The 12,617-nt window shown below is 41.3% G+C and overlaps 1 protein-coding gene across 6 annotated transcripts in view; it reads left to right on the top strand.

Moving 5' to 3' along the window:
• Positions 1-12,617, top strand: part of LOC138736645 (cytosolic 5'-nucleotidase 1A-like) — a 150,571-nt gene that overhangs the window by 41,381 nt on the left and 96,573 nt on the right. For all 6 annotated transcript variants that reach the window (XM_069886473.1, XM_069886471.1, XM_069886469.1 and 3 more), the window contains exon 5: positions 3,893-4,068. In XM_069886473.1, coding sequence (XP_069742574.1) covers positions 3,893-4,068 — 176 coding nt within the window. The remainder of the gene's footprint in view (positions 1-3,892; positions 4,069-12,617) is intronic.

The following is a 12,617-nucleotide window of genomic DNA, read 5'->3' as shown; positions in this document are numbered from 1 at the left end:
TACTAACAACAACATTGCATTCAATGTCACCAAAACCAAGGGGCTGATTATAGTTTTTAGGAGGGAAAACCAGAGTTGTACGATCCAGAGATCACTGGATGATTCCTGGGAGGCACTATCTCAGAGGAATTTTATTGGATGTCATTGTGAAGAAAGCACAACAATGTCTCCATCTTCTCAGAAGTTTGCGGAGATTCGGCATCACATTGGCAAACTTCTGCAGATGTGTAGTAGAAGGTATGCTGACCTGACGCATCGTGGCCTCATATGGGGGCACCAATACCTCTGAGTTGAAAGCCCTGCAAAAGGTCATGGACACAGCTTTGAATATCACAGACAAAACTCTCCCTACCAGCGAGAAAATCTACATGGAATGCTGCCATCGAGAGCAGCAGCAATTGTCAAGGATCCACTCCACCTAAGGCATGCTCTGTTCTCAAGGCTACCATCGGGAAAGGGGAGTAGATGCCACAACCCATACCACCAGTTGCTACCCCTTCACCATCAGACTCCTAAACTACAAATTCAATCAGAGACTCATTTAAGGACTTTCTTTGCATATTACTTAATAGCGTGTACAGAGCCGTTGTCATACCCACGCTCCTGTTTGGCTCCGAATCATGGGTCCTCTACCGGCATCACCTACGGCTCCTAGAACGCTTCCATCAGCGCTGTCTCCGCTCCATCCTCAACATTCATTGGAATGACTTCATCACCAACATCGAAGTACTCGAGCTGGCAGAGTCTGCAAGCATCGAATCCATGCTGCTGAAGACCCAAATGCGCTGGATGGGTCACGTCTCCAGAATGGAGGACCATTGCCTTCCCAAGATCGTGTTCTATGGCGAGCTCTCCACTGGCCACCGAGACAGAGGTGCACCAAAGAAGAGGTGCAAGGACTGCTTAACAAAATCTCTTGGTGCCTGCCACATTGACCACCACCAGTGGGCTGATATCGCCTCCAACCATGCACCTTGGCGCCTCACAGTTCGGCGGGCAGCAACCTCCTTTGAAGAAGACTGCAGAGCCCACCTCACTGACAAAAGATAAAGGAGGAAAAACCCAACACCCAACCCCAACCAACCAATTTTCCCTTGCAACCGCTGCAACCATGCCTGCCTGTCCCGCATCAGACTTGTCAGTCACCAACGAGCCTGCAACAGAAGTGGACATACCCCTCCATAAATCTTCGTCCGCGAAGCCAAGCCAAAGAAAAAAGAAGAAAATTTAATTTGTTAGTGTATTTACATTTCTTTGTTTGCTTCATTTCTCTCTTTTGTATACAAATCTTTTCTTACGTACAAACTTTTGTGCTTCCATTAAGTAGAAATTCTACCTGGTCCACAGGAAAAAGAATCTCAGGGTTCTTACAAAAATGTAATGTCTTGTATGTGCTCTGACAATAAATCTCAACTTTGAATATTATTGTTTCTCGTGAGAGAAATTATTTAATATAATCCACTGGCCTCAGAAACACCTTTTTCACTCTGTCAGTGATCATGAGCATTACTCCAGATTTTGATTATGTATTTAACATGTTGATTTCATTTTTCCTGTTTTTATCCCGCCCCCCCCAAATCTTTTTTCTGTTGATTTTGATCTTATTTAATTTTGTTCCAACTTAATGCTGCACTCACAATTTAATTTTTGCACAGTTCCCAGCATACAAGTAAAAATGTCCACAACTTGGCACTCGCCAACAAAGGCTAGATTTTCTTGTACTTACACTCTCTATATTAGTGGTTTCAAACTGCCCCGTTAAGCAACCCCTATCCTATAAGTACTCTGATTTGTAAAGATTGCTTAAAGTGCTATGTAAGTGGAAACCACTGTTTTAATCATACCTAATTGATTTGTTGTCTGCACAATTTCTTAACTCCAAATAAAAAGGGTCCAAATGCAAACCTGGGAATTATAGGCCTGTAGGTCTGACGTCTGTGGTGGGCAAGTTGATGGAAAGTGTTCTGAGGGATGCTATTTACAAATTTTTGGAGGTACAAGGATTGATAGGGAGTAATCAGCATGGTTTTGTCAGGGATAGATCATGCTTGACAAACCTGATTGAGTTCTTCGAGGGGGTTACAAAAAAGGTTGATGAAGGGAAAGCTGTGGATGTTGTCTATTTGGACTTTAGTAAAGATTTTGACAAAGTTCCCCACAGGAGGTTAGGAAAAAAGGTGGAGGCATTAGGTATAAATAAGGAGGTAGTGAAATGGATTCAGCAGTGGTTGGATGGAAGGTGTCAGAGAGTAGTGGTAGAAAATTGTTTGTCCAATTGGAGGCTTGTGACTAGTGGAGTTCCTCAGGGTTCGGTCCTGGGTCCACTATTATTTGTTATATATATTAACGATCTGGATGTAGGGGTAGAGAATTGGATAAGCAAGTTTGCGGATGACACAAAGATTGGTGGTGTTGTGGACAGTGAGGTAGATTACCGTAGATTAAAAGGTGATTTAGGAAGGCTGGAGGTGTGGGCTGAGAAATGGCTGATGGAATTTAATACAGTTAAATGTGAGGTGCTGCATTTTGGAAAGGTAAATTTAAATAGGTCATATACATTGAATGGTAGACAACTGAGGAGTGCAGAGCAACAAAGGGATTTAGGAGTTATGGTAAATAGTACCCTCAAGGCTGATACTCAGGTAGATGGTGTGGTGAAGAAGGCATTTGGAATGTTGGCCTTCATAAATCGGAGTATTGAATTCAAGAGTAGGGAGGTTATGATGAAATTGTACAAGGCATTGGTGAGGCCAAATTTGGAGTACTATGTACAGTTTTGGTCACCAAATTATAGGAAAGATATAAACAAAATAGAGAGAGTGCAGAGAAGGTTCACGAGAATGTTGACAGGATTTCAGGGTCTGAGTTACAGGGAAAGGTTGTGCAGACTGGGGCTTTTTTCTCTGGAGCGTAGAAGATTGAGAGGGGACTTGATAGAGGTGTTTAAGATTTTAAAAGGGACAGACAGAGTAAATGTGGATAGGCTTTTTCAATTAAGAAAGGGGGAGATTCAAACTAGAGGACATGGTTTAAGATTGAAGGGGGGAAATTATAAGGGGAACATGAGGGGAAATTTCTTTACGCAGAGGGTGGTGGGGATGTGGAATGAGCTTCCGGCAGACGTGGTCGAGGCGGGATCATTGGTTACATTTAAGGAAAGACTGGATCGTTACATGGATAGGAGGGGACTAGAGGGGTATGGACTGGGTGCTTGTCAGTGGGACTAGGAGGGTGGGGATTTGCTACGGCATGGACTAGTAGGGCCGAACTGGCCTGTTCTGTGCTGTAAGTGGTTATATGGTTATTAAAATGGGCCAATGTCAATTTTTCTCAAGCAAATATTTCAATAACAATTGGGTCTAGATCAGTAGTTCTCAACCTTCCCTTCCCACACACATACCACCTTCAACAACATTACAGAGCACTGATGGCATAGAGATTGCTGAAGGTGAAATGTGAGTTTAGGGGGACAGTTTAAAAGCCACTGCTCTAGATAGATGAATGACAAAATAGAGTGCTCATGAACTCCAGTGCAATCTCTTGAATAACTTTCTTTATGCAAATGTGCTATGACCTTCAACTTGTTGAGGAATCTGAGATGGTTAACTCCAAACTCAAATTTGCAACTGTCTTTGAACAATTATAACCCTTTTGTGATCCTTCTGATAATCCAGTCAGAGTTCATCTTTCTTCTTCTTGGATATGGATTAACACATAGTGGATAAGAGGACAAGTGCTAGTAACAAGTGAGTACTGAGGGGACCAAGCAATGTGCATGGTAAAGACCCAGTAGGGCATCTTCAGTTCATAACATTGTTTTCATGTCAACATTGCAGGATTTATAGGATGGAGCTACATAAGAAATGTTTAACAATTTATTTCTATATTTAAGGAATCGCGGCAGCTACACTGTGTCATCTTGACAAAGATGCACAGCTCTCTGAGAAGCAACTAAGAGTGGCTTTTGATGGAGATTCCTTTGTAAATCAAGAAGCATGTGAGAAATATTCTAAGAATTGCATGCTATCTGATTCCACCTGTGACCATGAGCCCAAGATAATGTTGCAGGTACATTAGATACAGTCTGTATTCCAGTATTTTTTCAGCTATTGAACATTTAGCTGCTAACTGCAAGTTTAGCATTTAGTGACGTTAAGGTCAAAAACTTTTTACTATCAGTTGTGTATGATTTTCTGACAATGGATGAAAATTCACTGCTTTTGGAAATATAAATATAAAACACTGCGCACAAAGTAGTCAAAGAATCAATTTCTATTTTGAAAGTATTATCAGCGTAGTTTCTCTTACACTTGGATTCCAGGATTATATCAAAATTTTCTAGTTTATGATATGACAGACATAGGCAGACAAAAATTTGGTCTGTGATCATTTCTGACTAATACTAGAAGATGAGAACATCTTGATACAAGAACATCTAAACTCTTGCCATGGATGTACTGACTTTTATTTATAACATGTCAATATTGACCTTGAAGCAATTTTGCAGGGTTAAAACTGAATACATCTGAAGTTCCTCCTCTGTGCTATTTTAGTGGAACTAATGCTTTTCTAAAATCTCAAAAAGTCATATTCTTCATGCTTGTATTTTGTGCCAAAATTTGAAGGCTAATGCAGTTTTTACAATGTTGTGGATAAATTACTAAAGATTTTGATCCCAGTGGTCCTTAAGATAAGAAATACTTTTCTGTGATCGTTGCAAAATATATTCAAGACTTGAATCTGTTGGGTTTTGAATATTAAAGTAATCTGGGAATAATTGATTAGTGCGGGAAATTGGTGCTGAGGTGAAAAAAATATAATGGCGATAGCTTAGTGAAATGCTCCCCTTCCTCTGCCCTCTCTAGGTCAATGGTATTTTCTTGTATTTTTGTATTGTCAGAAGTTACTGGTGACATAAGATGATTTCAGAAGTTGAATTAATAGTGGTCACTAGCTATAGCAGTTATCCATAAAGAAGGCATGTGAAATTTTACCTGGGAACTGATGAGAATAGTAATTTCTACCCTTCTCTATCCACGGTAACTCTTTAGGGAATGGAATCTGCTACCTTTATCAATTCTGTCCCATGTGTGAATCCAGGCCCATAGAGATGTTAAATCTTGACTGTTCTGTAACATGGCATAGCAAATTATCAAATAGGGATAACCATGGATGGGCAATGAATGCCAGCTTAGCCAGCAACTCCATTATGTGAACAAAGTTTACACAACATTTCTGGAATAACTCAGCAAGTCACTCAACGTTCTTTCTGTAGCAAAGATAAAGAAGCATAGCCAACATAACCAACCCTTCCTCAAGGAATGAGCAAAAAGCAGTCTGTATCCCAGCCTGAATAAAGTGATAGGGGCAGGGGGCATAGGCCCACAGGCAAGAGGTCAGAGGTGGATGTGGGAGGGAGGGCACAAGAGAAAAAATGAAGTGATTGGGGACAGGATAGCTCTCTGAATGGAGAAGGAAGGGGGTGGAGAGCTGGAGGAAAGGAGACAGAGAGTTGGGGAAGTGAGGGAGATGGGGGAGTAACCTAATGGAAATCTATGTTAATACCATCTGGTTGGAGAGTCCCCAGATGGAATATTGGATGTTGCTCCTCCAATTTACAGGTGGTCTTGTTTTGGCATTGCATGAGGCCATGGACATAAAAGTCACCACAGGAATTGAAATGGTTGGCCACTTGGAAATCCCCATCATTGCTGCAGACTATGTGAAGGTGATCTCCCAGTCTGCATCCAGCCTCTCAGATATAGATAATCCAAACAGGAGGAGTGATTTAGTAGATGACTCTTGCAGAAACACATGAAATTTTGCTTCACTTAAAAAGACTGATTGGGGCCTCAAATGGTAGTGAGAGAGGAAGTGTAAACACAAGTGTAACACTTCCTGAGGTAAAAGGGGTAGGTACCAAGGGGGTGATTAGTGGGATGAGTGGACGAGGGAGTCACAGAGGGAGCAGTCCCTCCAGAAGGCAGAGAGGGAAATATGTGCCTGGTGGTGGGATCACATTGTAAGTGGTGGAAATTGCGAAGGATATTATGTTGAATGCGGAGGTTTATATGAACATATATTGTTTGCGTTAGAGCAGATAGCCACTGACCATTAAACTACATAACCAAATGCAGATAAAAGTGCTATTTCTTAATTTTATCTGTGGGTGGTCCAGACATTGTGCATTTGTTCAGTTCTTAAAATAATGCAAACAGCTTCCTTTTGTCAGTATTATATTTTTAAGCCACTTCAAAACCTTGGATTGACTATGACAGTAATGGGATTTATTTTCAGATATGGTTTTTTTACTATAGTTGATATTTTTGGTGCTTGGGTGGTCTGGCCTGATTGCTGTGTTTTTTTGTATTTCTGGGGAAAGCAATCTGCTTTTTCTTGTTTTAAAAGCATCCCTTGAAGACCAATTATTAAGCTGAGTTTTGGTCTGCTAAATTAGTTATTGGGGTCATTGGAAGGACTATGCACAATTCTATAATAGTTTTCATTGAATAAATACAAAAATGATTATCTGCTCAGTTATTTATTGCACTAACTATTTGAATTCGATTCTATTCAATAACTGCAAATGAATGCAGCATTGGTTTATTAAACTCTTCTTGTGTTTATAAGGCCAAATTTATTTGCAGTGGTTTGTTGAAAAGGAACTATGAAAGATCCAATCATGTTTTCAGACTGTTTTCATGTTCACTTGGTTTACTTTGACAACAAACACCAATAAAAATTCAGACTTTTTCAAGTGTTGTAAATGGAATATAGATTGGCAGACATTTTGCATCTCTCTTGATTTTAATTAATTGCAGTGGAAGTAAACATAAAATAAATGCTTTAATGTTGTTGTGCATTTGTGGAACATAAAGATCAAATTTTAATCTTCAGGTGAAGCAATATTTGAAGTGGGAGATAATTCAACAGAGTGTACAGAAGTAATTCAATCCCAGTGTTAAAGTCATACATTAAAAAAAAATGTCCTTATAACATCGAACTGTACAGCATAGGCTCTTTAACTAGCAATGTCTATGCTGAACACAATGCAAAATTAAACTAAATTTCTTCTTGCACATGATAAATATTTCCCCATTCCCTATATGTTATTGCATTTTTGCATCAGCATAATCCCTGGCAGCCTGTTCAAGGAATCTATTTTTTTTGAAGAAAAGCACAATTTTCCCCACACAGGATATTTAAGGATATCGGGTAATTCTGAAGTTTAGGCAGGAAGGTAAGAAAGATGGAGTAACACATCAATTATTTTTGATATTAGGTCAATAGTGGGAGAAGATACAAGATCATAGGAGTAAAATGTTGAATCCACCTGGGTTGAGGTTAGGAATAGTGAAGGGGAAAAATCATTGGTAGGACTGACTATAGGCCACCAAATGCAGCAAAATCCCTGTCATCTGGAATTCAAGCAACTGAGAAAATTGCATAAGATAAATGGGTAAAAATATTGGAAGTTCAAAATTCATGTGCCTCACCCTTTTCCATTCACGCAACCAGAAAACTCACTCATCTGGCACCTATCAATCCCCGTAGACGCTGGATATCAGGGATTTTATTGTAATAACATTACTGTAGCACAAGCAATAAACCAAGATAATTCTGATGCATGTAAGAATAGACCACCTGTTGACAATAGAACCATAGCACGGAAACAGGCCCTTTGGCCCTTCTCCTCCATGCCAAATAATTATTATTATCATTATTATTGTTGCCTAGTCCCACTTAATTGCATCCCAGCCATAACCCTCTATACTCTTCCAATCTATGTACCTGTCCAAATTCTTCTTAAAAAATTAAAAGTGAGTCCACATTCACCACTTCAACTGCAGCTCATTTCACATTTCCACCATAGAAACATAGAAGATAGGAGCAGGAGTAGGTCATTCGACCCTTCGAGCCTGCTCCGCCATTCAACGAGATCATGGCTGATCTTAAAGTTCTGTACCCCGTCCCCGCCTTCTCTCCGTAACCTTTAATACCCTTATACTGAAGAAATATATCTAATTCCCTCTTAAATATATTTAATGAACCTGTCTCTACTGCCCTCTGTGGCAATGAATTCCACAGATTCACCACCCTCTGGGTAAAGAAATTCATCCTCATCTCGGTCCTAAATGGTTTGCCTATTATCCTCAAACCATGGCCCCGGGTTCTGGATTTTCCCATCTTTAGAAACATCCCATCTGCATCCATTCTGTCCAGTCCTGCCAGAATTTTATAGGTCTCTATGAGATCCCCTCTCAATCTTCTAAACTCCAGGGAGTACAATCCCAATTTGCGCAATCTTTCCTCATAAGTCATTCCTGCCATTCCAGGTATCAGCCTGGTGAATCGCCTCTGCACTCCCTCCATTGCAAGAACATCCTTCCTTAGATAAGGTGACCAAAACTGCACACAATACTCCAGGTGTGGTCTCACCAAGGCCCTGTACAGCTGCAGTAAGGTATCCTTGTTCCTATACTCAAACCCTCTTGATATGAAGTCCAACATACCATTTGCCTTTTTAACCACCTGCTGTACCTGCATACTCGCCTTCAGAGACTGATGTACAAGTACCCCTAGGTCTCTCTGCACTTCCCCATCTCTTAATGTATTGCCATTCAAATAGTAATCTGCCCTCCGGTTTGTATTACCAAAGTGGATAACCTCACACTTATCCACATTGTAGTGCATTTGCCATGTATCTGCCCAGTCCTTCAATTTATTCAAATCACACTGGAGCTTCCTGACCCCCTCTTCCATGCACACAACCCCTCCTAGCTTAGTGTCATCTGCAAATTTGGAGATATTACATCCAATCCCCTCATCCAGATCATTAATGTAAATTGTGAACAGCTGGGGTCCCAGTACAGATCCCTATGGTACCCCACTGGTCACCGCCTGCCACTCAGAAAACGAGCCATTTATCCCAACTCTCTGTCTTCTACCTGCCAGCCAGTTCTCAATCCACATCAATACTTTGCCCCCAATCCCATGAGCCTTGATTTTGGAAGCCAGTCATTTATGTGGGACCTTATCGAAGGCCTTTTGGAAGTCCAGGTACACCACATCCACTGGCTCTCCCCCATCTATTTTACCTGTCACCATCTCAAAGAATTCCAATAGATTTGTCAAGCACGATTTACCTTTTGTAAATCCATGTTGACTCCGTCCGATCCCTTCTCTGCTCCGCTATTACATCCTTAATAATGGATTCCATCATTTTGCCCACTACTGATGTAAGGCTCACCGGCCGATAATTCCCCACTTTTTCTCTACCCCCCTTTTTAAATAGTGGGGTAACATTAGCTACCCTCCAATCCATGGGTACTGATCCTGAGTCTATCGAGTTCTGGAAAATAATTCTTAAAGCATCTGCTATCTGAATGGCCACTTTCTTGAGTACCCTAGGATGTAGATTATCAGGCCCTTGGGATTTATCTGCCTTCAATCCCATCAATTTCCCCAAGACCATCTCCTTAGAGATACTGATTTCTTTCAGTTCCTCCCTTGCATTAGTCTCTATGTTTCCCAACATCCTTGGGAGGTTATTTGTATCCTCTCTTGTAAAAACAGAACTAAAGTAAGAATTTAATTGGTCTGCCATTTCCTTATTCCCCATTATATATTCCCTTGATTCCGACTGCAAAGGACCTACTCTGGATTTCACCAATCTTTTCCTCTTGACATATTTATAAAAGCTTTTGCAGTCGGTTTTTTTATTTGCCGCAAGCTTACTTTCGTAATTTATTTTTGCTCTCTTGATTAATTCCTTTGTCCTCCTTTGCTGCATCTTGAACTGCTCCTAGTCTTCGGTTGCGGTACTTTTTTTGGCCAATTGATATGCTCTCTCTTTCGACCCAATGCTGTCTCTAATTTCCCTTGTTATCCACGGTTGAGTCACCTTTTTTGGTTTATTTTTATGCCAAACCGGTATAAACGATTTTTGCAATTTCTCCATTAGATCTGTGAATGCTTTCCATTGCCTATCCACAGTCAACTCCCCCATAAACACCACCCAATCAATCTTACTCAACTCCCGTCTCATACCATCATAATTCCCTTTATTTAAATTCAGAACCTTAGTCTCGGTTTTAATTTCATCACTCTCCATGTCGAGTGAGAATTCGATCATACTGTGATCGCTCATACCCAAAGGGCCTCGCACAACAAGATTGCTGATTAGCCCCTTATCATTGCATAATACCCAATCTAAAATGGCCTGCTCCCGAGTTGGTTCCTCGACATATTGGTCTCGATAACCGTCCCGTAAACATTCAAGGAATTCCTCCTCCTCTGTATTTTTACCAATTTGACTAGTCCAATCTATATGCAAATTAAAGTCTCCCATGATGACAGCTGTTCCCTTATTGCACGCTTTTCTAATTTCTCTTTTAATGCCTTCCCTCACCTCTACACTACTATTTGGAGGCCTATATACCACCCCCACTAACGTTTTCCACTCCTTGCTATTCCTCAGTTCTACCCATATAGATTCCGCATCTTCTGAGTTAATATCCTTCCTGTCAATCGTGTTGGTCCCTTCTCTCACCATCAATACTACCCCACCTCCTTTTCTTTCTTGCCGATCCCTCCTAAATATCGTATACCCCGGGATGTTAAGTTCCCAGGCTTGCCCACCCTGCAGCCATGTTTCTGTAATCCCAATCAAATCATATTTGTTTATCTCAATTTCCACAGCTAATTCATCTACCTTGTTCCGAATGCTTCTTGCATTAAGATATAAAGCCTTCAGATTTGCTTTTTTCACCTTCCTTGATCTTTCTGATTTTTTACTTTCGCTGCCTAACCTAACTTTTCCTGTTTTATCTTTTCTGTCCTTTGCCCTATCATACAGGTTCCCACCCCCCTGCCAAATTAGTTTAAACCGCACCTGACGGCTGTACCAAACCTAGCTGCCAATATATTGACCCCTTTTGGGTTTAGGTGTAACCCATCCTTCTTGTAGAGGTCATGCCTTCCCCAAAAGAGATCCCAATGATCCAAGAAGCCAAAACCCTGTCCTTTACACCAGCCCCTCAGTCACACATTTATTTTTCTTAACCTTCCATTTTTGTCCTCAGTTGCACTTGGCACAGGTAGCAAACCAGAGATCACCACCCTGGCTGTCCTATTTCTTAGTTTCTGTCCTAGCTCTCTGTAATCATTTTTCAGTACTTCCTCCTTTTTATCTATGTCATTGGTACCCACATGTACCAAGACATCAGGCTGTTCGCCTTCCCCTTTTAGAATACCCTGGACCAGATTTGAGATATCCTGCACCCTTGCACCAGGGAGGCAGCACACCATGCGGGCATACCTATCTGGCTCACAGAATCTCCTGTCTGTATTTCTGACAATGGAGTCCCCAATAACCACTGCATTCCTCTTTACCTTTTGGTCCGCCATGCCAGCGACCTGGTCACTGCTGCCAGCTTCTGTCAGGTCATCTCCCTCAACAGCTTCCAACAAAATATACCTGCTACTGAGAGGGATATTCACAGGTGTGCTCTCCATTTTCCTGGTATTTTTCTTCCAACCCCTGACAGTTACCCACTTACCTGACACATCTGGTCTTGGGGTAACTATGTCCCTGAAAGTTGAATCTATCAACTCCTCACTCTCCCTTACCAGCCGTAGGTCCTCAGGTTGCAGCTCCAGTTCCCCAACTCGGTCCTTAAGGAACTGCATCTCGGTGCACCTGACGCAGATGTGGCTATTTGGGAGGGTGGGACTCATCCATGGTTCCCACATCTGACATCCAGTACAAAGCACTAACCCCATAGGCATGACTGAGCTAAAATAATGCCACTTACCCTTCTCCTTGCCTGCTTTTGCTTAAGCCTGTTGAGCCAAAGGCTGGAAGTCCCACTCCTTCAGTGCCCCACTCACTCAGTGCGCCGCTCCTCACTGGCCGCTCCCTCCCCTTTTACTCCTTTTATCACTCTGGGTGTGAAGATGTTTCCTCTAAAACTTTCCCATTTCACCCTTATCCCATGTCCTCTGGTTTGGATCTCACCTACCCTCAGCGAAAAAAAGTTTACCTACATTTACTTTTGTCTAGACCCCTCATAATTTTAAATATTAAATCTCCCCTCTTTCTTCTTTGCTCCAGGCAATAAAGCCCTAACATATTTAACCTTTCCCTGTAACTCAGTTCCTGAAGTCCAGGCAACTTCCTAGTAAATCTTCTCTCCACTCTTTCAATCTTATGACTATCTTTCCTATAGTTAGGTGTCCAAAAATGCACACAATAATCCAAATTTGTTTTCACCAATGTCTTGTACAATTTTACCATAGCATCCCAACTCCTATACTCAATACTTGATTTATGAAAGCTATTATGCCAAAAGCTCTTTTTACAACTCTATCTACTTATGATGCCACTTTCAGATCCCTCTGTTCTACTGCACATTTATAGTATATGTCCTTTCTTGGTTTGTCCTCTATGTCCTTTCTTGGTTTGACAAGGCAGACTTTAGCTTGCATGTTGAGCAAATTAAGTTGGTCAAGGCAGTCACGAGGAGAATTTCATAATGTGCATCCATGATAACTTTCTTGGAAATCATGTTACTGAAAGTACAAGGGAACATGTCATCTTAGATCTGGTCCTGTGC

Source organism: Narcine bancroftii, chromosome 6, assembly GCF_036971445.1.
Source record: "Narcine bancroftii isolate sNarBan1 chromosome 6, sNarBan1.hap1, whole genome shotgun sequence".
NCBI classification, from domain to species: Eukaryota; Metazoa; Chordata; class Chondrichthyes; order Torpediniformes; family Narcinidae; genus Narcine; species Narcine bancroftii.
The sequence above is the reverse complement of the archived record's forward strand: the minus strand, read 5'-3'. Positions and strand labels throughout refer to the sequence as shown.